Source organism: Anas platyrhynchos, chromosome 1 (assembly GCF_047663525.1).
Source record: "Anas platyrhynchos isolate ZD024472 breed Pekin duck chromosome 1, IASCAAS_PekinDuck_T2T, whole genome shotgun sequence".
NCBI classification, from domain to species: Eukaryota; Metazoa; Chordata; class Aves; order Anseriformes; family Anatidae; genus Anas; species Anas platyrhynchos.
In genome coordinates, this window is record NC_092587.1 from 139,551,231 (window position 1) to 139,578,557 (window position 27,327).

Here is a 27,327-nt window from a genome sequence, read left to right on the forward strand (position 1 = left end):
TAGTATGAGGCTGTTTTCAGAAATATCTTGCAACTTTCATCCTGTTTGTTTGTAACCCCTTCTAAATGTGTAATTCTCAGTTTGGTGTTATAAGGCTGCTCGCTTTATTATCCACGGACTTGCTTTTGTTTTGTTTTTGTTTTAATAGGTCCAAACAGTAAGTTAATGGAGAGCAGGCCATCAGTATTAGCAAAACTTCTCCCCAGTGGTTCTGGACATGAACTAGGAAACACCAGCAGCTCAGAAGGCGAAAAGGATTCTCCACCACCAGAGTGGGACTCTGTGCCACTTCACAAAGCTGGCAACTGTAAGTAGTCAGTAGAGGATGACAGAATTAGTCTTCTGCAATGAATATCTGTAGGCAGGCTTGATCTGTTTATAGATCCTCCTAGCCTTTTTTCACTGCATAGCTGTGCTCCCATTTTCTGCTGTAGGCCTAATACTAATAGCAACCTGTACAATTTGGGAGATTTGAAAACCATATGGGTCATTCCATAGTTCTTCAGTGATGAATAATTCTTCAGAAGCTGCTGAGGAAATGAGAACTACCGCTTGAAAACAAAATGTATTTTCTGCAGCAGATGGAGTTTTGTTTGCTAGAGTCTGCTGCAGCCAAAGTTTAAACTAATTAAGTGATCCCTCCTTGGGAGGAAACGTTGAAAACACCTTATTGCAGTGGTTAGCATGGGGCACTATTATAAGTTTTGGTTGCATGGTAAGTCCCCTTGTGGGAACCAAGTCACCTTCCTCTTGGTTGCATGTGATCATAAAATCATCTCTCTCCACAGTGCTCACTTAGAAAAGTTAAAAGTTTCATTCTTTTTCTTCTGTACAAATCTGTTTGTGTTGGTGCTTTCACTGATGTACAGTCTCACAGTATTAGTAGACCTGATCAGTAGTTCGTGAATACAGGGAAGGAGCCAGCTCCTCAGTAACCGGGAACAGCCTTTGAAATAATTCTTCAATTTGAACAGAATAATAGCAGAGTATGAGTAGCCATCATTTTAAAGTAAATACTACAGGAAGGTATTTTATGCTTCTTTTTATAGCTACGGACAACCTTTATAAACTCTCTCTACAAACCATGAATGCAGATGCTTTCCTGAAACAACGACAGCCCTCACCTACCCCTGCCTCTCCATCTCCTCCTCCTCCTCCTCCTCCTGCATCCTTAGCTTATGGGCTACGCGGAGGCACTTACAGCAGCATTGTGAACAGCAGCTGCAGCAAGTGAGTTCAAATCTGTACTTCCTCCTGATGTCACAAGCACAGAATACTTGAGGAACCAATGTGCTCGATATGGTTCATCTCCCTTTTCTCATACCCATTTCCTCTTCCCATGGAAACTTTTTGCAGATATTACTGTGCATATCTTACCATGCTATTTATTTTTTTTCCTGGGGTTTGTTACAACTTGGTAGATTAGAGAAAAGTGCGCTTAGACAAACTGTTGAACTGTTGTTAACACTTTCACGACTACCAGATTAGATTGTTGGTTGTTCATCAAAGTGCTGAAGTCCAAAACCTTAAACCTTTTTTTCTTTCTTTTACCTTTCAGTGAAATGAAAAGCAAGCAGCCTAGTGGTACCAAGCACAAGCTGGCAAAGGCAGCTTCTCTTCCAGGCAGGAATGGTAACCCCACTTTTGCTGCTGTAGCTGCTGGTTATGACAAGAGCCCAGGTACTAGAACCAGCTTGGCATACTAAATACCTATGAATATTTCCTGAATATTCTATTTAGTTGGCTGGTTTACTTTTTGCTCAGTTTAGATATATTGTTGCAGGTGGCAGTGGTTTACCAAAGGTTTCACCAAGTAAGACAGATGTTTCCAGCAATATCAGCATTTCCCACGCAGTTGTTGACAGTGATGGATCTGACAGGTAACTTTTATACCCCTTGAAAATATCTAGGCTCCTAGAAAGCAGTTAATAGCATTTTGAAGGTAGTGAGCAGAGTTTATTCTGGTTCTGTGGTGGTGTTTTTTTTTGTTTTTTTTTTAATATATAAAGTTCAGGCACAGCATCTCTCATTTACAAAATAAAAATAAACTTAGACTCAAAAGTAGAGAAAATAATATTCTGGATATGATAGGAACTTCCCCCCTCATTCCTAATTTTGTGTTCTCTGAACATCCAAACAATGAGAAATCAGCTTGGCTGTTTCAGTATTGAGGAGTATGTACCAGGGTGACTCAAAATAATTCATAGACAGATTTTCACACTGCTGTACAGCAATGTCTGTCACTCCCAATTTTAACACTAAGACCAGAACAGTAACTGTCCTTTTTGTCACATGTAGAAACAGAATATAGCTGCGCTCAGTCATATTCCCCAGTGCACAGTGCCTTTTTTGATATATTTTGGCTGTGCATGTCTGTAAAGAGCAGCGTGTGTCTGTTAGCCTTTCTGGAATAGGAATGAGACTGGAAATCAAGTTCTAATACACAACGGAGTTGCTTTTCTGAGCAAGGTTTGTGGGTGGGTTTCTGGTTTGTTTTTGTAAATGTTTATCACTGATTCCAGTTAGCCCATCTGTATTTTCGATAAACTTGCCCACAAGCTAGAGTGTGAGCATTTTTTACAGCTCCTGAGCAGTTCTAAATTTTATCTGCTTCTCAAAAAACTACACTATGTCTGCAAGTGTTCTGAAAAACAGAGCAAAAGAGCTGTCCTCAGATTTGTGTTGGAGCTCAGTATACAGATTAAAGAGCATTATATCTAGAGGAGTGTGCTGCTCCAAAGTGGATGTATACACCAGATAATATGTTTTACTGTAATCATTTTTTAAAATGAAAATAAGCTAATTTTCCAACTCTTTATCACCATTTTAGTTTTTATAAGTGTTTATGAGTATGTGTATGCACACATTTGTGTATATATATGTATTTGCAATTGTTGATTGTTGGTAATGCTTTTTTTTTTTTTTAACAAGTTGTGTATTTCTTTCCTGTTACTCCTTAATATTTAGTTCGGGTTTGTGGAGTCCTATCAGCAATCCCAGCAGTCCTGACTTCACGCCTCTCAATTCGTTCTCTGCGTTTGGACATTCTTTTAATTTAACTGGAGGTGAGGTTTTCTTTTCAAGTATTTCCAAATACAGGTAAAGAAATGTTTCCGTGACACCATTCTAAGTATGGGCCCATGCTTCCATGCCTACCCCCAAAAAGGATGACTGCATAGGAAAATGCATTATAACTTGGTGCCACGTTCCGTGTTTCAGCCCAGAGAGTGTTAGTGGAAACTTTCAGATTTTGTTGCACTGAAAATAGTTGCTTTGAAGTTTCTCAGTTTCAGAAACATTTCTTTGTTGGTCTTCCTCCCCTCCATCCCTCCCCCAAAGCTTTACAGTAAGTCTCAGAAGTGTGCCACTAAGCCTGTGGTTTCCTGAACAGTTCACGCTTGCATAAAACCATTGCTATATACATGAGGTAATGGTCCATCCTTCACGTTGCTTTCCTCTTGTGTATTCCTCTAGCATTCATATGGCTGCATAATGAACTGATGCACATTAAAACCAGCAATTAATTCCTGCATTTAAATATATAAATATTTAGGTAAACTTTCCATAAGTGGCTAATAAGATGAGACCTTAATGCAGGCAGGCTATATTGTAGGGGACAAATGTTCTGCATATTTAACGTAGATTTGCATATGATGTTTGGGAGTGCATGGTATTTTTTTAAGGTGTCTGCATGCTGTTTGATTGTATGTTTGCTGAAAAATGCTGGGGGTCTGCTTTCACCTTCATCCCAAAACACCAGGCACCAGTGACTTGAGGGACTGCAGTAAGATTCCTGGGATTAATTCTGTGTGCAGGGACTGTGCAAACCACGAGTGCTGGTGCTGCCCTTTCCTTCCCTTAGCAGAGCTGGGGTCTGGGTGGGCTGGGGCACAGCCAGTGCCGTGTCCCCTACCAGGAGTTACCTGGGAAGGGAGCACTGTGCTTGCAAGAGGCTGCTCCAGCACCGTCACTTACTCCAACTGCAGTTCACTTGTTATGATGAACCAGCAGGATTTTCAGTATCGCTGTGCTTGTGCCAGATTCTCTGACTATTTGGCTTTGTGCAATCAGTATCTGGAATAAAATCAGTTCCACAGCTCGATACTGCAATGTGCACAGTAAGTGTAGAACTTCGTTTTTTCCCACCACAATCTTGATTCAACTTTGTAGCCAGTGTCTGATACAGGTCAAGTGAGATGAGATCTGTGTTAGTGTGTGGCCTTTTCTAATCTCAGTTCTTGTACTGCACCAGGACCTACTAGAAAAATGTGGGAAGTAACAGTGAACTATATTAGTCTGCAGTTGTTCTTGAAAAAGGAGGAACAGCCATGTACTCAGTTTTTATTTCATTTTATTTTTAGAGGTCTTTAGCAAACTTGGTTCGGCTCGATCTGCTTATGGGCAGGATGTTCAAAGAAACTGGAGTGAATTCAATAATGTTCCGTCATCCATCTGGGATCCTTCAGCTACAGATTCTGTACCCTCCTGGCCAACAAGCTCAAGCTCTCCAACTCATACAACTGCAGTAAGTATTCAGTGCAAATACAGCGCTTTGTTACCGTTACTGACCTGTTCTGTACCTGCCATGTAATTTCAGTTAGGGGATTTTTAAAATAGATGAAAAAAAAAACAAAAACAAAAACAGATGAATTTTAAAGGAAAATGAAAATTCATTGTTCTATGTATTTAAGTTGAAATGGCTGTCAGACAAAGAGTGATTAGTCTCCTCACATGCAGATAACGAAACCATGTCAATTGGTTCGTATAAAACTTATCATGATAGTGTCATACAGCTCTTAGCAAAAATGTGTTCTGTTTCCACATACTTGAGGATTGTGAGGAGACACTGTGCATGCGCTGTGGCTGAACGCCACTGCTGTCACTTCCAATTTGATGGACAGCTGCAAAACAGCTGTATGATAACTTTCAGGTTTTGATTCTGCTTGCTGAATCCAGTGTGACACCTTGTAAATTAACAGAAGTCTTAATAATAATAATCTAAATAGTAAAAAACAAAACCAAAAAACTCAAGTGTGTTTTTCAGCATCAGGAAAATGCTAGTGGACTTGAGCATAAGTCTTTAAATTGACTAAGTTTGATGGAGGTCTCAACAAAAGAGCTGTATAGACAAAAATGAAAAAAAGGCTTTTACACAGACTGTAGCATTGCGCTCTCATCCTTCTGCCTTTACATCAGAATAAAATTTATACCACAATAGTTGTCTTCAGTGCCAGGTGAAACTGTTCTTCATTTTGTCCTCTGAAAATGTTTCTGCAGTGAATAAGATGCAGTTTTTACTTCACCTGGTAGCAAGCAGTTCAGATGGAGTGGGGGCAGGCGGCAGGCAGGGGAATCCAGAGAGCATCTCACGGCTTCTTAAAGACGCGTGCTTACTGATCCCTTGTTTGTCATGTGGTTAAAACTGTAGCTATAACATTGCTGTGTAAAACTATGTATATTGTACATAGCAATATACAAAAACGGAAATCTTTGCTTTTTGGGTACATGGAGGGCAGATTTCTCATCAAGTGATGGAAGGAGGGATTAAGGATAACTACAACACTCTAGCTCTCCACCTGTTTCCTGGCCACTTCTGACAAATACCTGGAAGTGTGCTGCAGGAAGCATTGAGACAGAAGCCAGACAAATGGTGTAGAGGAATTGTTAGTCTCTACTTTGAGGAAAAAAAATAATAATAGCATTTTAGATAGTTTTAGTGCATTTTTATTCAAGAAGATCACTTAATAAACAAGAAAGCAGGAAATAGACTGAAATGTTCAGAGCCTTTTTAATGATGATAATTTTTAGTCATTTTTCAAGTGTTTTTGGTGAGCCAGAACAGGCAGACTTTGCTACTCCTGCCACTGAAGCTAAATTCTAGATAAGGGAGCAGGTATCAGACCAGGGCCTGTGCTTTTCTTCTTTCTGGCACGAGACAGATCTCTTCTTGCAAACAGCAGCTATATAGTGGCTTCTGTATTATCCTCTTTTCTAAGAAGGGTTCTGGGGAGTTGACTTTATCCTTCCTTACTCCTTTTGCTCTCCCATTTTATGCATAACTCTTTGCTTTTGTACTAAACAGCATTTGACTTCTGCATCTCTTCCCCCCTCAAGCCTTGCTGCATTAGTGCTACTTCTCCCCAAGTTTCTTTCTAATGGCAGCCCCTTATTCATCTTCCCTCCATTTTCCTACTTGTACTTCTGTGTGTGGGCTGCTTTGCATCTCCCTCCACAAGCCTTGAAAAGGAGTAGCTGTCTAATCAAAGGTGTTCTTCTCTGCCTTTCTACCAGACTCTCCCAAGTGCTTTTGGGACACACAGGAATAGTTCCTGGCTCTTTTGCCCATAGCAAGAAATAGAGTGGATTTAGTGTGTCAGGGATGCTGTCTGAGCAGCAGAATGAGTGTTTCTTGCTGCAGGCTTAGTAGTCTAATGCTTGCATAGCTTAAATATAACCATTTAGTTATGTAATGATTACAAACTCTGACCCCAGTTTAACTCAACATCTCAGTGACAGTGGAGGGTCCTAATGATGCTGGCCTGGTTTAACCCTTTCAGATGCTCAAAATTCCTGTCCACCTCTGTGTATCAAATTGTATGAGGGCCTTTTGCTAATGTGTTAGTGTCCAACCAGTTTTGGATACGGTTAGTTGAATTTATCTTCATTCCAGGGGAGATCAAAAAAATAATAAAATATTTCAGAGTTTACCTTGTTTGCTTTTCTAAAAGTATTCTGATTTTAGTCTTCAGATGCAGAGTACACTGCCACTGGTTAACCTTCAGTGTGCATTATCTGAGGGCTGAGATCTTGGGAAGGGATGCCATCTCTCCACCCAGTAAATCCAAACATCAGGGTGTTGGTACCTTACAGCACGTACTCAGCAAGTCCGCTGCCTTTTGGCTGTATCAAGTTTACTGTATATTTGCAAATTGAATTTACAGCATATGTGCACTAAGTCTGTTGGCACTGAGGTGTGTAGTGCGTTAAGCCTACACGGAGCAGGTTCTGTGCTAATATTAGCATGAAAGTTAGGCTAACCTTTCTCACTGCCATCTCTGGCTGCCTCTGAGTATCACTTTCCACAACAGAGTTGGTTAGATTCCTCTGCTTGTTGCTGGCCGCTGTTTGGGCTGTCATGAAACAGTTCAGAGAAACTGGGCCTTGTTCATTTCTGCGTGCGTTCTCTAGGCTTGCTGTTACCTCTCCCATGCCTCCCAAGTGCATTTGTGGCATGTTGCAGCACAGCTGTGTCTGCACCATGGCCACTTGTCAGAGAGACCTGTCTTGAGAGCCAGTTATTCCATCTCATCTCCATCTGGATAGGAGAAAAGAGCAAATACTGGGAATATGGGGAGATATGGTGGGGCTGAACACAGGTAGGGTCATCCAAACTCTGTATTCATAAATAATCATTAGAAAGAATTACAAGGAGACAGCTTTGCAAACTGCCAAAAAAGGATCCAGGAATAAACTTCACTGCTACCTCCAATTGATTTTTCTTATTTTTTTTCCCAGACTTGAACCATGTTTATCTACCTTGTTTTAACTAGTTTAATTAAGCTTAAGCTTTTTGGCCTTTGTCTCTTTAAGCTTGAATACCTGTAGTGCTTAAACTAGTATGGTATGGGGACGTATAAGCTCAAATGAAAACAGCGTAAAACCTGTGATGTAGTTGCACTCTTTGGCCCATCAGTTACTGGACACACGTTAGTAGTGTGATTCCTTTTTTGTTTGCCCAGAGCAATCTCAAAACAGCACGTTGCAGTGAAGGTGGAAGGGCTTCTACAGCGGGCTTGCTTTTTCTTAGATACTTTTGTTTTGGAGGGGGGCTGTAAAAATAAATAAAAAGTGGTGACAACAGAGGTTACCTGACAGCTACTCACTGGGCTCTTGTCTTTACTGCAGTCGATCCTTGGCAACCCAAGCGGCCTGTGGTCCACCACTCCATTCAGCAGTTCCATTTGGTCAAGTAATCTCAACAGTGGCCTTCCCTTCACCACTCCAACAAATGCCTTGTCAGGTATTGATCTCATGGGTAGTGAAAACTCCTCTCCTCCTCCTCCACCCACTGCTGCCGCCGTTGCCAATCCTGCTGAAGACATGGGACAGACCTACAATCCTTGGAGAATTTGGAGCCCAACAATTGGAAGAAGAAGTTCAGATCCTTGGTCTAATTCACACTATCCTCACGAAAACTGAAATCTGAAGTCAAGCAAAAGGAAAGGACTCTCATCCAGGTCATGAAACAATTCTGAATGCGGATTTTTGAAACATGGTTTTCAGGCTGTTGCTGGTCATTGCTTTTCTTTTTTTTCTCTCCCGCCCCTTTCCTTCCCTTCCCCTTCATCCCGCCAGTCACGCTTTCACCACTTGCTCGTTTTTAAAGTCTGTCCTGCGATATGGTAGTGTGAGATTGCAGATAAGCTTGAAAAAGTCTGGGTGTGGTCACAAATCCAAACTGCAGCTGAAGCCTGTAAATCTGAACAATTTCACTGGTTTCATATTTTACCATCTGCCACTTCCATTTAGGAAACAATTTGAACTATAAAACGGTCCTGGCATGCAATACTTTTATGAAAGTACCGGTTTTGGTTTTTAAATTTTTTCCAGTATTACCCTCCAAGTTCTAATTTAAAGAAAAAAAGGCACTTTGTGCTAAAATGCAGAGTATTTTTTTAAAATAAGGCTGTCTTTGTTAACACAGGTTCTAAGAATGTAAAAAAAAAATAAAAAATAAAAAAGGAAAAAATAATAAAAAAATAAAAAAAAAAATACAACACAAAACCTTAAGAGTAAAATGGCTGAATGTAAGAGCATTCTGTTAAGACTGTAATACACTTTCTGTGCTGTTTGTACATTTGTAAACCTGAATGCATTTTTAAGTTGAACTGAAATGCACACAGCCAAGACTTGTGGAAGAAACAAGATACCTTGTGCATTTCTTAGGGATACAACTTTGGGTTGTACTTTAAAATAAATAATGCTTTTTTCAAGATCTGTCTACTGTAGTTCTGTTCTCCAGCTATTTTCTAAGCTTGTGCCTGCATGAATCCACTTGACGGTGGTAGCCTTGAGGCCAAAATCTCCTGTGCACAGTGCCTATATTAACAGAAGCTTCACTGCAACTGAAACCCGGTTTCTCAGCAGCATGGGTTTGTATAGCGTGTAAGAACTATAAATTGTGTTCAGGGCTACACAGCGCTTTGAGATGCCACCCACATGAAGATTTGCTGGATAACAAAATGCTGAAAAAACACCAAGACTATTAAAGTTTGTGAGTATCGGGCATAGGAGCAGCTGCTGTTCTTCATGCTGCACCCATACCTTTGTAACACTTTTCCGACAGATCTAAAGAACTTCACTATTAGTAGACACAATTTCTCTCTCCCTTTTAATGTGTCATTTTCTCCACTAACTGTAAGGCAAGTCTAAGTGACTAAATACATTCGTTTGTGCTAATGCCAGGTAAAAAAAAAAAAAAAAAAAGGAACCTTCTGTTACAAGAAAGCATCAATAGACACTAGCACCACAAAATCACTTACAGCTCAGTGGCACTGCTCAACATTTACAGCAGATTTTTATCAGCATCCTTTTGGATATTTTAGTTAAAACCTTATGCTACGAAGAATATTATATGCAAAAATAAAATAAATACAAGGGTTGAACTGACTACTTTTCCAGCTAGCGTTATGCAAACAAAATCTCCGCATAAGTCAGGTTGCTGTTGTCTTGCTGCCACCAGCAGCAGCTGCAGAGAGAGGGCTCTGAAATGCAAACTTGCTGGAACTCCTTTGTTCTTAAAATCTGAGCGTTTCTAGGGCCATGCAAGCTAATGAAACGTTCAGCTTGGGTTTATGTGTAATTTCCTTTTGAGCAACTGGGCAAACAAGTCTCTTACTGCATGCAAAATAAAGAGTAAGTAGTTCAGCTACTGGCAAGCCGGGGCCTGCTTCTCTGTAAGATGGAGCTTGGGAAGGTAACCCAGCGGTAACCTCAGGGTGAAGGAAGCTGCTGAACTTAATAATGGACCACCTCCTTTCCCTGGCAGCTCTTTATATTAGAGTTGTTCCATGGAGGCTATCAGCAGGAATTAGTTCTGGATGCACTGATAGTCCCAGTGGCTTAAGCAGTTGTGGGGACAGGAAAAAAAAATCTGCTTTGAAAATTTCCCTTTGAACAGGACAAGGCAAGACAAGTAATTTAGACTTCTCCCCCCAAAATGTGAGCTGTTGTGTTAATGCAAATGACCTCTGCTGCCTTTAGAATATTTTAATTTCTTGCTTTTGAAGAGTCTCTTTGCAAACACCAATTAAATATTATTAAATTTCACAACCCAAAAGTTCAAGATCTTCGACAGGTGCTTTTCAGTTTCACAAGAGAAGCAGCAGCAAGTCCTTCAGGCCGTTCTCCGCTGAAATATATGGAAAAAGTCCTGGGCCAAAAGCTTCTTTCTGAGTCTTTTCTCTATTCAAAATTTGTTTTGGAGGGTGCCTTCACTCTGTTCTGCCCAGGTACAGTAATCAAAAGAGCTACCTTCTGAAAAAATGAGTCCTAACTAATTCACAGACCTTTGGTCAAATGAAATTGGACAAAACTCAGGTATTTCTAAATCAACTCTGTATGGTTTGTGTTCATACAACACAGCTCAGGAAGGAAACAGCAAACCTCCTTTCCAGCTTTATGGTGCAGTCATTCCTCATAGGCACTGAAAATGCTGGATGATGGCTCTGATGTGGTTACCTTTAGGTCCTAAGTATTATTTCTAGTTTTGCTGTGACTAAAATCATTCAAGAGCAAGCAATATCCAAAGCTTTTGAGACGGGAGAAGCAGGGAGGGGGGTGTGATAAGCCAGAATCCCAGCACAGTGGAAATAGTGGATGGTGGCAGACCTCTGATGATGATGTAAAAATAAAAGAAGATGTGATGACACAAGTGATGTCCTACATAAAAAAAAATCCAGATAGGGCTTAAAATGTTGCAGCCTGCTGGAAAGGCAGCAAAGCCAGGGAGCAGAGTAAGGTCATAAGCCCTGAAATGAGAGCAGGCCATGCTTTCAGAAGTGGAATAACCAAGGTTGAAGCTCAGCCCCCAAGGGAGGTCCCATCTCAAAAAGACCAGAGGGAAAAAAAAGAAAAGAAAAGAAAAATTAACGTAGGGTTCCTTGAAGATGGGCTGGAGCTCACAGCCCTGCTGATAATTCAAAGCTTTTTTTTTTTTTTTCTGTCCCAAAATAGCATCAGGGCCAGGCTACCATGAGTCAGCTCTCCTCTTCCAGACCTGGAAGCTACTGGGAATACAGCGTTCCCAGCAATGAGGGGAAATAATTACTGTTAATTCTACTTAATTATTTTGGTGCTCCAAATGGCATTTCTATTCTGCCAACTTTAAGAAATAAACTTTAAAAGCCTACAAAGTCCCTGCTCTGTTGAAATCTGGGAGCCTGACCTGGCTAAGTGCATCCCTGACGTGCAATCACTTTCGTTAGCGCTAGCTCTGTTTCAAAAAGCACTCGGAAGGCACGAGAGGTCCTAGAGACCCATTGAAAAGAGAAACTGGGAGTAGCCAGGGACCTCCACGGGGTGAGGAGCCACCTTTCGCTGCAGCTATCCCACTCGGAGGGATGTTTTTGCCAAGCGTAGCTCTGACTTGGCGCTGCCTGCTTTGCCAGCCTGTAATTATGAGCAAGTTTTCTGAGCTTCGGCGTTTTGGCCTCATGAAAGGACAGTGGCCTCAGCTCCCGGTGAGTCACCGCATGAACAAAGCCGTGCTGAGGTTGGAAACAGCCCAGCCTCCAGCGTGTGCCTGCAGCTACTGGGAGCGCTGAGGTTCGGTCACCTCACTTCAAACAGGTCCTGCTTCAAAACTGCCTTTTGCCCAGTGCCCGGGTTCGTCTAAAACCAGTCAAGGGTGGACGTCACATCCAAATGCTGCTTTAGTTGCATCGGTAGTGAAGCAGTATCCAGGATGTCTGGATTGGCACACCGAATGCAAGTGCTAACCATACTCACTACCCGGAGTTAGTTATTTAGCTGTTCTGTGATCCAACAGTGAGTAGAGCATGCTTTTTTTCTTTTTTTCCCCCTATGTAGTAGAGAACTCAAACATCCGCAAGAGACATAGAAAATACAATAAAATGCTAGCCTAAACTCAGGGGGACTAATAAAAATCAAGAGTATTAAGGAGCAAAAAACATTGTCATATTTACTTATTAATTTCCATATTATCATATTTACTTATTAAAGATTTTATTTTATTTTATTTTATTTTATTTTATTTTATTTTATTTTATTTTATTTTATTTTATTAACAGAACTATGTAAAAGTATCAGGTCTGCTCAAAATGCTCAGGTCTGAAAGCATCGGTTGGATCAGTTGGATGGAAGCAGCAAATCGCACTGCACGAAGAGCAATGCACAAAGTGGAAGTGTCAAGAAGGATTTTATGGAAACTATCTAAGGAAATACTTTTTAGGGCTTTCTTCAAGCAAGGAACAGCTGGTGGTCCTTCAAGAAGGATGGTGTATCTGGGACCTGACTTCACTCTCATTGCCTACCGTGAAGCAAAAGTGTGCGTTAGTGCCATTAACACTAGACAACATGGTATCTTCAGTGGGTACACCCAGGCCCTCCTGAAGTTTTAGACTAGAGTGGGGCTTCCTAGTACTGTGACAGAAGGAGCCTATGGGGTGTACGTGCTGGGGAGCATTTGTAGAGGTGAAGCGGGCAGACTATCCTGGAATCTGCGCCGGACTCCCTTGCAAGCTGTGCAAAATCACAGCTGAATTACTTGGCCTAAACCAAACAGGGGATCTGAAGTCTGCCATCCCTCAAAGAGCCCAAGGACATTGCCTGGGGGTGGGGCTGCCTAGCTGCCTCTAGGCAAGAATCACAGATTCTTACGCAACAGGTTTGAGGCCCTAGAGCTCAAGAGACCGGTGGATGAGGAACCGGTAGCAAGTGTTCCCAAGAGGATGGCTAGGGTGAGGAGGTTAGAAGAGAACCGAAAATGGAGCCCTGGGCAACCCCACTAGTGGCTGGCCAGCAGCCTGATGGAACCCCATTTGCCATAACCCTTTGAGCCTGAGCCTTCAGCCAATTGTTCACCCATCATCCTATGCGTTGATCTAGCTGTGGGCGCAACGTTTTGCCCAGCAGGATAGATACTGCGTGAAGCAGTATCCAAAGCTTGGCTGAAATCCCAAAAGATGACCTCAGCTGGCTTCCCTAGGTCAACTAGATGGGAAAGCTCGTTGTGAAAGGCAAAGAAGTTTGTTAAGCAGGACTTCCCCCTCAGGAACTTGTGCTGTCTAGGACTGAGGACTACAGTGTCTTTCAGGTGTTTCTCAGTGACTCCTAGAACTTCCTGCACAGGTTAAGCTGGCCCTGAGGCGAGCCTGACAGGCCTGGAATTAGCACATCTTGGGCTCAGCCTTGGGCAGCCTGCTCAAGGTGGCCTTGCTGGAGCAGGGCAATGCCTGCATTCCTCCCCCCACAGTGCTGCACAGACAGTCGCGCACAGAGTGGATGTTAACACAAGCAGTTTATTGGCATCTGCATGGGCTGAAGCTCCTGGATGGAATGGAGCCTGCCCAAGGGTCTGGCTGGTCAGTGCCCGGCTGCGCACAGGTGTCTGTGTTGCGCTGCTGGAGAAAGTGGTGTTGTGCGGCTGCGCCGGGCTGCAGCCGAAGCTGTGCGCGGCCTACTGCAGACTCAGGAAGCTGCCCGAGCCATCTATCTGCACCCCAAGCGTGATCTCGATGGAGACGGTGCTCTTGGAGGCGTTGGCCAGCTTGATCTTGCAGGAGCGGCGGGAGGGCAGCAGCGTCAGGTGGCAGTGGCGCGAGCGCGGCAGAAGCTGCCAGGCTGCTTGCACCAAGGCCTGGAACCAGCGTGTGGTTTCCTCCACATTGAGGTAGGAGCCCGTGCAGAGGCTGCGTAGGAGGCTGGGTTCCTGCCTTCTGCTCAGCTCGTCCTCGGAGTGGTGGAGGAAGCACAGCATGTCCCCCAGCAGCCGCTCCCTGGCGCAGGTGCACTGCAGGTCCACGCGCAGCCCGGGCTTCCTCGTTGCTCTCTTCCCCATGGCGCCGAGTTCTGGGTGGAAGGCGTGTCCAGGGGGAGGCCTCAGGGGCACGAGCAGGCGGTAGACGACGTCGTCTTGGCGGGCACTGCAGCCTTCGGAGAGGCAGCCCAGGCCGATGGCCGGCTGCAGCTGTGGCTTGAAGGGACACTTGCTGCAGAGTCCTCGGCAGGCCCCAAGCAGTTCGTCCACCAGCTCCTCCACCACCTTGCACTTGTCAGCCATGGACGGCGCCGGCCACTGGCTGCAATCAGCCCAAACCCTGCCCAGATGCCAGGTGCTGTGCGAGTCACCGTCTTGGTCCGCATCACCGTTGTCCTCCTTCTTGCTTGTAGAGCCGCCCTGCTTGCTGCGGCTGCCCGGCTCACGGCTCCTTTTCTTGAGCCAGCGGCAGAGCCCAAAGAGCAGCACAAGGAGGTCAGGCAAGGCCCAGAGGTGCCACTGCTGCAAGGCACTGAAGAGCAGAGCTCCCAGGACGCCCCGGCTCTGCTCCAGTCTCCTCTGCTCCATCTCTTGCAGCAGCCGAGCCATGCCCTGACGCAGCTGCTCTTCATGCTCTCGCATTCTCTTCTGTGTATCCGCATCCATGGGATCATCCAGCAACCACGGCTTCTGGGCAATGCCCAGCACAGCCAGGGCGAGGAAGATCAGGCGAGCCATAGCCAGCAGGAGGTGCGAGCTGCACTCACCAACGGCCCAGGCCACAGTGGGGTGGCGCTGCCTGCTGCTGGCCCTGATGACAGCTCCCGCACTGTGACCCGTCCTTTGTGCTGTCACCGGCGTCACAGCCGCATCACAGCAATCCCCCTGGCCTCGCATCTCTAGGTTTGGGTGAAGGTCCTTGCAGCTCTTGGACAGGAGAAGGCTTAGCATGTCACACACAAGCTCCCTAAACCAGGGACAAATTGCATCTTCTCTTCAGATGTGACGCAAAATATACCTGCTCTTACTCCTTCAGATAGAAAGGCTATTTCTTGAATTGCTTTGGGGGAAATGATCAAGCTGAAAAGAACATCTCCTGGTGAACGCTGCAGAACTACATAGAGGGAGAGTGAAAAGCCGTCTGCACATAGAATACTAGGCTCTCCCGAGTTGGAAAGGACCCATGAGGATCATTGAGTGCAACTCCTAGGTCCACACAGGACCGTCCAATCACAGAACCACAGAATTTCTAGGTTGGAAGAGACCTCAAGATCATCGAGTCCAACCTCTGACCTAACGCTAACAGTCCTCCACTAAACTATATCCCTAAGCTCTACACCTAAACATCTTTTAAAGGCCTCCAGGGATGGAGACTCCACCACTTCCCTGGGCAGCCCGTTCCAATGCCTCACAACCCTTTCGGTAAAGAAGTTCTTCCTAATACCCAGCCTAAAACTCCCCTGGCGCAACTTTAGCCCATTTCCCCTTGTCCTGTCACCAGGCACGTGGGAGAACAGACCAACCCCCACCTCGCTACAGCCTCCTTCAAGGTACCTGTCGAGAGCAATAAGGTCGTCCCTGAGCCTTCTCTTTCCCAGGCTGAACAAGCCCAGCTCCCTCAGCCACTCCTCGTAGGACTTGTTCTCCAGTCCCCTCACCACCTTCATTGCCCTTCTCTGGACTCGCTTGAGCACCTCCATGTCCTTCTTGTAGCGAGGGGCCCAAAACTGAACACAGTACTCGAGGTGCGGCCTCACCAGATCCGAGTACAGGGGGACAACCGCTTCCCTTGCCCTGCTGGCCACACTGCTTCTGTGTGGAGGCTAGAGTTGACTCCATTCACCACGACTCTTTGGGCCCGGCTATCCAGCCAGTTTCTAACCCAACGAAGCATACGCCAGTCCAAGCCAAGAGCAGCCAGTTTCTTGAGGAGAATGCTGTGGGGAATGGTGTCAAAAGCCTTGCTGAAGTCAAGGTAGACCACATCCACAGCCTTTCCCTCGTCCACTCAGCGCGTCACTTGGTCGTAGAAGGAGATCAGGTTCGTCAAGCAGGACCTGCCTTTCATAAACCCATGCTGACTGGGCCTGATCGCCTGCTTGCCCTGCAAGTGCCGCATGATGACTCTCAAGACAATCTGCTCCATGAGCTTCCCTGGCACTGAGGTCAAACTGACAGGCCTGTAGTTTCCCGGGTCTGCCCTCCGGCCCTTCTTGTAGAAGGGGGTCACGTTTGCTAGCCGCCAGTCAACTGGGACCTCCCCCGATAGCCAGGACTGTTGATAAATGACGGATAGGGGCTTGGCCAGCTGCTCTGCCAGTTCTCTCAGTACCCTTGGGTGGATCCCATCCGGCCCCATCGACTTGTGCACATCCCAGTGCCGTACCAGGTCACCAAACAGTTCTTCGTGGATAGTGAGGGCCACATCCTGCTCCCCATCCCCTTCCACCAGCTCAGGGTACTGGGTATCCAGAGAACAACCGGTATTGCCGCTAAAGACTGAGGCGAAGACGGCATTAAGCACCTCCGCCTTTTCCTCATCTCTTCTAACTAGGTTTCCCCCCGCATCCAGGAAAGGATGGAGATTCTCCTTAGTCCTCCGTTTTGTGTTGATGCGTTTGTAAAAAGATCTTTTGTTGTCTTTAACGGCAGTAGCCAGATTGAGCTCCAGATGAGCTTTGGCCTTTCTGATTTTGTCCCTGCACAGCCTCGTTACCTCCTTATAGTCCTCCTCAGTGGCCCGCCCTTTTTTCCAAAGATTATAAACCCTCTTTTTTCTCCTAAGCTCAAGCCACAATTCTCTGTTCAGCCAGGCTGGTCTTCTTCCCCGCCAGCTCGTCTTTGGGCACGTGGGGACAGACCGCTCCTGCGCCATTAAGATTTCCCTCTTGAAGAGCACCCAGCCTTCCTGGACTCCTCTGCCCTTCAGAACCGCCTCCCAAGGGACTCTGCCAACCAGTGTCCTCAGCAGCTCAAAGTCAGCCCTCTGGAAGTCCAATACAGTGGTTTTACTGGTTCCCTTCCTGGCCTCGCCAACAATAGAGAACTCCACCATTTCGGGGTCACTCTGCCCAAGACAGCTCCCGACAATCACATCCTCCACCAGTCCTTCTCTGTTTGTGAAGAGACGGTCTAGCGGGGCGCCACCCCTGGTAGGCTCACTAACCAGCTGCGTCAGGAAGCTGTCTTCCACGCTCTCCAGAAACCTCCTAGACTGCTTCTCTGGGCTGTGTTGTGCTTCCAGGATATGTCAGGGAAGTTGAAGTCCAACACGAGAACAAGCGCCGACGATTTCACAACTTCCGTCAGCTGCCTGTACAACTCCTCATCCGTCTCCTCATCCTGGTTTGGCGCTCTATAACAGACCCCGACCAGGATGCTAGCCTTGTTGTCCCTGCCGATCCTAACCCAAAGGGACTCGACCTTGTCATTCCCAGCCTCGAGCTCCACAACATCGAAAGATTCTCTAATACAGAGAGCCACACCACCACCCCTTCTGTGCTGCCTGTCCCTTCTGAAGAGCTTATAGCCAGGCATTGCAGCACTCCGGTCATGAAAGTGGTCCCACCACGTTTCCGTGATGGCAACCAAGTCGTAGCCCGCCTGCCGCACGATGGCTTCCAGCTCCTCCTGTTTGTTACCCATGCTGCGTGCATTGGTGTAGATGCACTTCAGCTGGGCCATTGCCTTATCCCCTGGCCTTGCCATTGTTCCCCCTGGCTCAGCTCCAACAAGCCTTGTTTCAGCCCCATCCCCCATCTTACCTAGTTTAAAGCCCTCCCAAAGAGCACCGCCAGCTCCTGGCCCTGGATCCATTTTCCCCTAAGAGATAGGGACCCGTCTGCGGCCATCAGGCCGGGTGCCGAGTAAAGCGCCCCATGGTCAAAAAAAGACAAGATGTCTGTGCTGGCACCAGCCTCTGAGCCATGTGTTTATCAGGTGGGCTTTTCGTGTCCTGTCAGTGCCCCTCCCTGCCACTGTCGGGATAGACAAAAACATCACCTGTACTCCCGCTCCCTCCACTAATCGCCCCAGCCCCCTAAAGTCCCGTTTGATAGCCTTCAGGCTTCTCTCTTCAATGTCATCACTGCCAGCCTGGACTATCAAAAGAGCATAATAGTCAGAGGGGCGAACCAGGTTGGGAAGCTTCCTGGCGACGTCCCTGACCCTGGCCCCAGGGAAGCAGCAGACTTCCCTACGGGTAGGGTCAGGCTGACAGACCAACTACCAAGCCCCACGTCTGAGAGCATTGCCCGAATGCCTCTTGAATTGCAGCAGATTTGGTGCTGTGAGCAGTTCCCTGGGAAGCCTTTTCCAGTGCCTCACCACCCTCCCAGAGAAGAACGGTTTCCTCACAGCCAGCCCCAACCTCCCCTGTCACAACTGCGTGCCGTTCCCTTGGGTCCCAGTGCTGCTCACCAGAGGAGAAGTCAGCACCACCGCCTTCCGCTCCCATCTTGAGGAAGCAGGAGACGGCGATGAGGTCGCTCCTCAGCCTTCTCTTCTCTAAGCTCAACAAGCCACGTTACCTCAGCTGCTCCTCAAGTTTTCCCCTCTAGACCCTTCACCATCTTTGTTGGCCTCCTTTGGATACCCGATCCTTTTTTTCTTTTTGGACCCTCCTTCTACTTCAGTGCCCCAAACTGTTGACTCCTATTCAGCTTGCCCTGGACCAGAACCCCCTTTGCTGTGGGGCTGCTCTGCATGCAGCCTCTCATCTCCCAATTTGCATGTATATTCAGGATTGCCCCTTCCCAGGGGCAGAGTCCAGCACTTGCTCTTGTTGAACTTCATACAGTTGATGACTGCCCGGCACTCGAGTCTGTCACGATCTCCCTGCAAGGCCGCTCTACCCTTGAAGGGAGTCAACGGTGCCTCCCAGTTCAGCGTCACACTTTTAGTGTCGCCTACTCAAAACACTTTCAAGTCCTGCACCCGAGTCATTTATGTAAAACACTGAAGAGAAGTGGACCGAAAATGGGGCCCTGGGCAACCCCACTAGTGGCTGGCCAGCAGCCTGATGGAACCCCATTTGCCATAACCCTTTGAGCCTGAGCCTTCAGCCAATTGTTCACCCATCATCCTATGCGTTGATCTAGCTGTGGGCGCAACGTTTTGCCCAGCAGGATAGATACTGCGTGAAGCAGTATCCAAAGCTTGGCTGAAATCCCAAAAGATGACCTCAGCTGGCTTCCCTAGGTCAACTAGATGGGAAAGCTCGTTGTAAAAGGCAAAGAAGTTTGTTAAGCAGGACTTCCCCCTCAGGAACTTGTGCTGTCTAGGACTGAGGACTACAGTGTCTTTCAGGTGTTTCTCAGTGACTCCTAGAACTTCCTGCACAGGTTAAGCTGGCCCTGAGGCGAGCCTGACAGGCCTGGAATTAGCACATCTTGGGCTCAGCCTTGGGCAGCCTGCTCAAGGTGGCCTTGCTGGAGCAGGGCAATGCCTGCATTCCTCCCCCCACAGTGCTGCACAGACAGTCGCGCACAGAGTGGATGTTAACACAAGCAGTTTATTGGCATCTGCATGGGCTGAAGCTCCTGGATGGAATGGAGCCTGCCCAAGGGTCTGGCTGGTCAGTGCCCGGCTGCGCACAGGTGTCTGTGTTGCGCTGCTGGAGAAAGTGGTGTTGTGCGGCTGCGCCGGGCTGCAGCCGAAGCTGTGCGCGGCCTACTGCAGACTCAGGAAGCTGCCCGAGCCATCTATCTGCACCCCAAGCGTGATCTCGATGGAGACGGTGCTCTTGGAGGCGTTGGCCAGCTTGATCTTGCAGGAGCGGCGGGAGGGCAGCAGCGTCAGGTGGCAGTGGCGCGAGCGCGGCAGAAGCTGCCAGGCTGCTTGCACCAAGGCCTGGAACCAGCGTGTGGTTTCCTCCACATTGAGGTAGGAGCCCGTGCAGAGGCTGCGTAGGAGGCTGGGTTCCTGCCTTCTGCTCAGCTCATCCTCGGAGTGGTGGAGGAAGCACAGCATGTCCCCCAGCAGCCGCTCCCTGGCGCAGGTGCACTGCAGGTCCACGCGCAGCCCGGGCTTCCTCGTTGCTCTCTTCCCCATGGCGCCGAGTTCTGGGTGGAAGGCGTGTCCAGGGGGAGGCCTCAGGGGCACGAGCAGGCGGTAGACGACGTCGTCTTGGCGGGCACTGCAGCCTTCGGAGAGGCAGCCCAGGCCGATGGCCGGCTGCAGCTGTGGCTTGAAGGGACACTTGCTGCAGAGTCCTCGGCAGGCCCCAAGCAGTTCGTCCACCAGCTCCTCCACCACCTTGCACTTGTCAGCCATGGACGGCGCCGGCCACTGGCTGCAATCAGCCCAAACCCTGCCCAGATGCCAGGTGCTGTGCGAGTCACCGTCTTGGTCCGCATCACCGTTGTCCTCCTTCTTGCTTGTAGAGCCGCCCTGCTTGCTGCGGCTGCCCGGCTCACGGCTCCTTTTCTTGAGCCAGCGGCAGAGCCCAAAGAGCAGCACAAGGAGGTCAGGCAAGGCCCAGAGGTGCCACTGCTGCAAGGCACTGAAGAGCAGAGCTCCCAGGACGCCCCGGCTCTGCTCCAGTCTCCTCTGCTCCATCTCTTGCAGCAGCCGAGCCATGCCCTGACGCAGCTGCTCTTCATGCTCTCGCATTCTCTTCTGTGTATCCGCATCCATGGGATCATCCAGCAACCACGGCTTCTGGGCAATGCCCAGCACAGCCAGGGCGAGGAAGATCAGGCGAGCCATAGCCAGCAGGAGGTGCGAGCTGCACTCACCAACGGCCCAGGCCACAGTGGGGTGGCGCTGCCTGCTGCTGGCCCTGATGACAGCTCCCGCACTGTGACCCGTCCTTTGTGCTGTCACCGGCGTCACAGCCGCATCACAGCAATCCCCCTGGCCTCGCATCTCTAGGTTTGGGTGAAGGTCCTTGCAGCTCTTGGACAGGAGAAGGCTTAGCATGTCACACACAAGCTCCCTAAACCAGGGACAAATTGCATCTTCTCTTCAGATGTGACGCAAAATATACCTGCTCTTACTCCTTCAGATAGAAAGGCTATTTCTTGAATTGCTTTGGGGGAAATGATCAAGCTGAAAAGAACATCTCCTGGTGAACGCTGCAGAACTACATAGAGGGAGAGTGAAAAGCCGTCTGCACATAGAATACTAGGCTCTCCCGAGTTGGAAAGGACCCATGAGGATCATTGAGTGCAACTCCTAGGTCCACACAGGACCGTCCAATCACAGAACCACAGAATTTCTAGGTTGGAAGAGACCTCAAGATCATCGAGTCCAACCTCTGACCTAACGCTAACAGTCCTCCACTAAACTATATCCCTAAGCTCTACACCTAAACATCTTTTAAAGGCCTCCAGGGATGGAGACTCCACCACTTCCCTGGGCAGCCCGTTCCAATGCCTCACAACCCTTTCGGTAAAGAAGTTCTTCCTAATACCCAGCCTAAAACTCCCCTGGCGCAACTTTAGCCCATTTCCCCTTGTCCTGTCACCAGGCACGTGGGAGAACAGACCAACCCCCACCTCGCTACAGCCTCCTTCAAGGTACCTGTCGAGAGCAATAAGGTCGTCCCTGAGCCTTCTCTTTCCCAGGCTGAACAAGCCCAGCTCCCTCAGCCACTCCTCGTAGGACTTGTTCTCCAGTCCCCTCACCACCTTCATTGCCCTTCTCTGGACTCGCTTGAGCACCTCCATGTCCTTCTTGTAGCGAGGGGCCCAAAACTGAACACAGTACTCGAGGTGCGGCCTCACCAGATCCGAGTACAGGGGGACAACCGCTTCCCTTGCCCTGCTGGCCACACTGCTTCTGTGTGGAGGCTAGAGTTGACTCCATTCACCACGACTCTTTGGGCCCGGCTATCCAGCCAGTTTCTAACCCAACGAAGCATACGCCAGTCCAAGCCAAGAGCAGCCAGTTTCTTGAGGAGAATGCTGTGGGGAATGGTGTCAAAAGCCTTGCTGAAGTCAAGGTAGACCACATCCACAGCCTTTCCCTCGTCCACTCAGCGCGTCACTTGGTCGTAGAAGGAGATCAGGTTCGTCAAGCAGGACCTGCCTTTCATAAACCCATGCTGACTGGGCCTGATCGCCTGCTTGCCCTGCAAGTGCCGCATGATGACTCTCAAGACAATCTGCTCCATGAGCTTCCCTGGCACTGAGGTCAAACTGACAGGCCTGTAGTTTCCCGGGTCTGCCCTCCGGCCCTTCTTGTAGAAGGGGGTCACGTTTGCTAGCCGCCAGTCAACTGGGACCTCCCCCGATAGCCAGGACTGTTGATAAATGACGGATAGGGGCTTGGCCAGCTGCTCTGCCAGTTCTCTCAGTACCCTTGGGTGGATCCCATCCGGCCCCATCGACTTGTGCACATCCCAGTGCCGTACCAGGTCACCAAACAGTTCTTCGTGGATAGTGAGGGCCACATCCTGCTCCCCATCCCCTTCCACCAGCTCAGGGTACTGGGTATCCAGAGAACAACCGGTATTGCCGCTAAAGACTGAGGCGAAGACGGCATTAAGCACCTCCGCCTTTTCCTCATCTCTTCTAACTAGGTTTCCCCCCGCATCCAGGAAAGGATGGAGATTCTCCTTAGTCCTCCGTTTTGTGTTGATGCGTTTGTAAAAAGATCTTTTGTTGTCTTTAACGGCAGTAGCCAGATTGAGCTCCAGATGAGCTTTGGCCTTTCTGATTTTGTCCCTGCACAGCCTCGTTACCTCCTTATAGTCCTCCTCAGTGGCCCGCCCTTTTTTCCAAAGATTATAAACCCTCTTTTTTCTCCTAAGCTCAAGCCACAATTCTCTGTTCAGCCAGGCTGGTCTTCTTCCCCGCCAGCTCGTCTTTGGGCACGTGGGGACAGACCGCTCCTGCGCCATTAAGATTTCCCTCTTGAAGAGCACCCAGCCTTCCTGGACTCCTCTGCCCTTCAGAACCGCCTCCCAAGGGACTCTGCCAACCAGTGTCCTCAGCAGCTCAAAGTCAGCCCTCTGGAAGTCCAATACAGTGGTTTTACTGGTTCCCTTCCTGGCCTCGCCAACAATAGAGAACTCCACCATTTCGGGGTCACTCTGCCCAAGACAGCTCCCGACAATCACATCCTCCACCAGTCCTTCTCTGTTTGTGAAGAGACGGTCTAGCGGGGCGCCACCCCTGGTAGGCTCACTAACCAGCTGCGTCAGGAAGCTGTCTTCCACGCTCTCCAGAAACCTCCTAGACTGCTTCTCTGGGCTGTGTTGTGCTTCCAGGATATGTCAGGGAAGTTGAAGTCCAACACGAGAACAAGCGCCGACGATTTCACAACTTCCGTCAGCTGCCTGTACAACTCCTCATCCGTCTCCTCATCCTGGTTTGGCGCTCTATAACAGACCCCGACCAGGATGCTAGCCTTGTTGTCCCTGCCGATCCTAACCCAAAGGGACTCGACCTTGTCATTCCCAGCCTCGAGCTCCACAACATCGAAAGATTCTCTAATACAGAGAGCCACACCACCACCCCTTCTGTGCTGCCTGTCCCTTCTGAAGAGCTTATAGCCAGGCATTGCAGCACTCCGGTCATGAAAGTGGTCCCACCACGTTTCCGTGATGGCAACCAAGTCGTAGCCCGCCTGCCGCACGATGGCTTCCAGCTCCTCCTGTTTGTTACCCATGCTGCGTGCATTGGTGTAGATGCACTTCAGCTGGGCCATTGCCTTATCCCCTGGCCTTGCCATTGTTCCCCCTGGCTCAGCTCCAACAAGCCTTGTTTCAGCCCCATCCCCCATCTTACCTAGTTTAAAGCCCTCCCAAAGAGCACCGCCAGCTCCTGGCCCTGGATCCATTTTCCCCTAAGAGATAGGGACCCGTCTGCGGCCATCAGGCCGGGTGCCGAGTAAAGCGCCCCATGGTCAAAAAAAGACAAGATGTCTGTGCTGGCACCAGCCTCTGAGCCATGTGTTTATCAGGTGGGCTTTTCGTGTCCTGTCAGTGCCCCTCCCTGCCACTGTCGGGATAGACAAAAACATCACCTGTACTCCCGCTCCCTCCACTAATCGCCCCAGCCCCCTAAAGTCCCGTTTGATAGCCTTCAGGCTTCTCTCTTCAATGTCATCACTGCCAGCCTGGACTATCAAAAGAGCATAATAGTCAGAGGGGCGAACCAGGTTGGGAAGCTTCCTGGCGACGTCCCTGACCCTGGCCCCAGGGAAGCAGCAGACTTCCCTACGGGTAGGGTCAGGCTGACAGACCAACTACCAAGCCCCACGTCTGAGAGCATTGCCCGAATGCCTCTTGAATTGCAGCAGATTTGGTGCTGTGAGCAGTTCCCTGGGAAGCCTTTTCCAGTGCCTCACCACCCTCCCAGAGAAGAACGGTTTCCTCACAGCCAGCCCCAACCTCCCCTGTCACAACTGCGTGCCGTTCCCTTGGGTCCCAGTGCTGCTCACCAGAGGAGAAGTCAGCACCACCGCCTTCCGCTCCCATCTTGAGGAAGCAGGAGACGGCGATGAGGTCGCTCCTCAGCCTTCTCTTCTCTAAGCTCAACAAGCCACGTTACCTCAGCTGCTCCTCAAGTTTTCCCCTCTAGACCCTTCACCATCTTTGTTGGCCTCCTTTGGATACCCGATCCTTTTTTTCTTTTTGGACCCTCCTTCTACTTCAGTGCCCCAAACTGTTGACTCCTATTCAGCTTGCCCTGGACCAGAACCCCCTTTGCTGTGGGGCTGCTCTGCATGCAGCCTCTCATCTCCCAATTTGCATGTATATTCAGGATTGCCCCTTCCCAGGGGCAGAGTCCAGCACTTGCTCTTGTTGAACTTCATACAGTTGATGACTGCCCGGCACTCGAGTCTGTCACGATCTCCCTGCAAGGCCGCTCTACCCTTGAAGGGAGTCAACGGTGCCTCCCAGTTCAGCGTCACACTTTTAGTGTCGCCTACTCAAAACACTTTCAAGTCCTGCACCCGAGTCATTTATGTAAAACACTGAAGAGAAGTGGACCGAAAATGGGGCCCTGGGCAACCCCACTAGTGGCTGGCCAGCAGCCTGATGGAACCCCATTTGCCATAACCCTTTGAGCCTGAGCCTTCAGCCAATTGTTCACCCATCATCCTATGCGTTGATCTAGCTGTGGGCGCAACGTTTTGCCCAGCAGGATAGATACTGCGTGAAGCAGTATCCAAAGCTTGGCTGAAATCCCAAAAGATGACCTCAGCTGGCTTCCCTAGGTCAACTAGATGGGAAAGCTCGTTGTAAAAGGCAAAGAAGTTTGTTAAGCAGGACTTCCCCCTCAGGAACTTGTGCTGTCTAGGACTGAGGACTACAGTGTCTTTCAGGTGTTTCTCAGTGACTCCTAGAACTTCCTGCACAGGTTAAGCTGGCCCTGAGGCGAGCCTGACAGGCCTGGAATTAGCACATCTTGGGCTCAGCCTTGGGCAGCCTGCTCAAGGTGGCCTTGCTGGAGCAGGGCAATGCCTGCATTCCTCCCCCCACAGTGCTGCACAGACAGTCGCGCACAGAGTGGATGTTAACACAAGCAGTTTATTGGCATCTGCATGGGCTGAAGCTCCTGGATGGAATGGAGCCTGCCCAAGGGTCTGGCTGGTCAGTGCCCGGCTGCGCACAGGTGTCTGTGTTGCGCTGCTGGAGAAAGTGGTGTTGTGCGGCTGCGCCGGGCTGCAGCCGAAGCTGTGCGCGGCCTACTGCAGACTCAGGAAGCTGCCCGAGCCATCTATCTGCACCCCAAGCGTGATCTCGATGGAGACGGTGCTCTTGGAGGCGTTGGCCAGCTTGATCTTGCAGGAGCGGCGGGAGGGCAGCAGCGTCAGGTGGCAGTGGCGCGAGCGCGGCAGAAGCTGCCAGGCTGCTTGCACCAAGGCCTGGAACCAGCGTGTGGTTTCCTCCACATTGAGGTAGGAGCCCGTGCAGAGGCTGCGTAGGAGGCTGGGTTCCTGCCTTCTGCTCAGCTCGTCCTCGGAGTGGTGGAGGAAGCACAGCATGTCCCCCAGCAGCCGCTCCCTGGCGCAGGTGCACTGCAGGTCCACGCGCAGCCCGGGCTTCCTCGTTGCTCTCTTCCCCATGGCGCCGAGTTCTGGGTGGAAGGCGTGTCCAGGGGGAGGCCTCAGGGGCACGAGCAGGCGGTAGACGACGTCGTCTTGGCGGGCACTGCAGCCTTCGGAGAGGCAGCCCAGGCCGATGGCCGGCTGCAGCTGTGGCTTGAAGGGACACTTGCTGCAGAGTCCTCGGCAGGCCCCAAGCAGTTCGTCCACCAGCTCCTCCACCACCTTGCACTTGTCAGCCATGGACGGCGCCGGCCACTGGCTGCAATCAGCCCAAACCCTGCCCAGATGCCAGGTGCTGTGCGAGTCACCGTCTTGGTCCGCATCACCGTTGTCCTCCTTCTTGCTTGTAGAGCCGCCCTGCTTGCTGCGGCTGCCCGGCTCACGGCTCCTTTTCTTGAGCCAGCGGCAGAGCCCAAAGAGCAGCACAAGGAGGTCAGGCAAGGCCCAGAGGTGCCACTGCTGCAAGGCACTGAAGAGCAGAGCTCCCAGGACGCCCCGGCTCTGCTCCAGTCTCCTCTGCTCCATCTCTTGCAGCAGCCGAGCCATGCCCTGACGCAGCTGCTCTTCATGCTCTCGCATTCTCTTCTGTGTATCCGCATCCATGGGATCATCCAGCAACCACGGCTTCTGGGCAATGCCCAGCACAGCCAGGGCGAGGAAGATCAGGCGAGCCATAGCCAGCAGGAGGTGCGAGCTGCACTCACCAACGGCCCAGGCCACAGTGGGGTGGCGCTGCCTGCTGCTGGCCCTGATGACAGCTCCCGCACTGTGACCCGTCCTTTGTGCTGTCACCGGCGTCACAGCCGCATCACAGCAATCCCCCTGGCCTCGCATCTCTAGGTTTGGGTGAAGGTCCTTGCAGCTCTTGGACAGGAGAAGGCTTAGCATGTCACACACAAGCTCCCTAAACCAGGGACAAATTGCATCTTCTCTTCAGATGTGACGCAAAATATACCTGCTCTTACTCCTTCAGATAGAAAGGCTATTTCTTGAATTGCTTTGGGGGAAATGATCAAGCTGAAAAGAACATCTCCTGGTGAACGCTGCAGAACTACATAGAGGGAGAGTGAAAAGCCGTCTGCACATAGAATACTAGGCTCTCCCGAGTTGGAAAGGACCCATGAGGATCATTGAGTGCAACTCCTAGGTCCACACAGGACCGTCCAATCACAGAACCACAGAATTTCTAGGTTGGAAGAGACCTCAAGATCATCGAGTCCAACCTCTGACCTAACGCTAACAGTCCTCCACTAAACTATATCCCTAAGCTCTACACCTAAACATCTTTTAAAGGCCTCCAGGGATGGAGACTCCACCACTTCCCT

General features: G+C 49.4%; 4 protein-coding genes across 4 annotated transcripts in view; 1 reads left to right on the top strand and 3 right to left on the bottom strand.

Annotated features, from left to right (window-relative positions):
* The window catches only part of TMEM131 (transmembrane protein 131), a 96,522-nt gene extending 87,876 nt beyond the window's left edge, over window positions 1-8,646 (top strand). The window contains exons 35-41 of the mRNA XM_027446652.3: window positions 149-307; window positions 1,050-1,230; window positions 1,559-1,680; window positions 1,784-1,880; window positions 2,968-3,065; window positions 4,362-4,525; window positions 7,906-8,646. Coding sequence (XP_027302453.1) covers window positions 149-307; window positions 1,050-1,230; window positions 1,559-1,680; window positions 1,784-1,880; window positions 2,968-3,065; window positions 4,362-4,525; window positions 7,906-8,199 — 1,115 coding nt within the window. The 3' untranslated portion in view covers window positions 8,200-8,646. The remainder of the gene's footprint in view (window positions 1-148; window positions 308-1,049; window positions 1,231-1,558; window positions 1,681-1,783; window positions 1,881-2,967; window positions 3,066-4,361; window positions 4,526-7,905) is intronic.
* Window positions 8,647-13,284: 4,638 nt separating this feature from the next.
* LOC140000619 (uncharacterized) lies at window positions 13,285-15,233 on the bottom strand. Its single transcript, XM_072030760.1, has one exon. The coding sequence runs from the start codon at window positions 14,948-14,950 to the stop codon at window positions 13,700-13,702; it is 1,251 nt and encodes a 416-aa protein (XP_071886861.1). The 5' UTR covers window positions 14,951-15,233; the 3' UTR covers window positions 13,285-13,699.
* A 3,161-nt stretch (window positions 15,234-18,394) lies between these two features.
* Window positions 18,395-21,312, bottom strand: LOC140000620 (uncharacterized). The gene has a single exon (XM_072030767.1). It carries the CDS (start codon window positions 20,918-20,920, stop codon window positions 19,670-19,672), a length of 1,251 nt encoding a protein of 416 aa, XP_071886868.1. The 5' UTR covers window positions 20,921-21,312; the 3' UTR covers window positions 18,395-19,669.
* A 3,052-nt stretch (window positions 21,313-24,364) lies between these two features.
* LOC140000617 (uncharacterized) lies at window positions 24,365-27,068 on the bottom strand. Its single transcript, XM_072030746.1, has one exon. The coding sequence runs from the start codon at window positions 26,888-26,890 to the stop codon at window positions 25,640-25,642; it is 1,251 nt and encodes a 416-aa protein (XP_071886847.1). The 5' UTR covers window positions 26,891-27,068; the 3' UTR covers window positions 24,365-25,639.
* Between the last annotated feature and the right edge of the window lie 259 nt (window positions 27,069-27,327).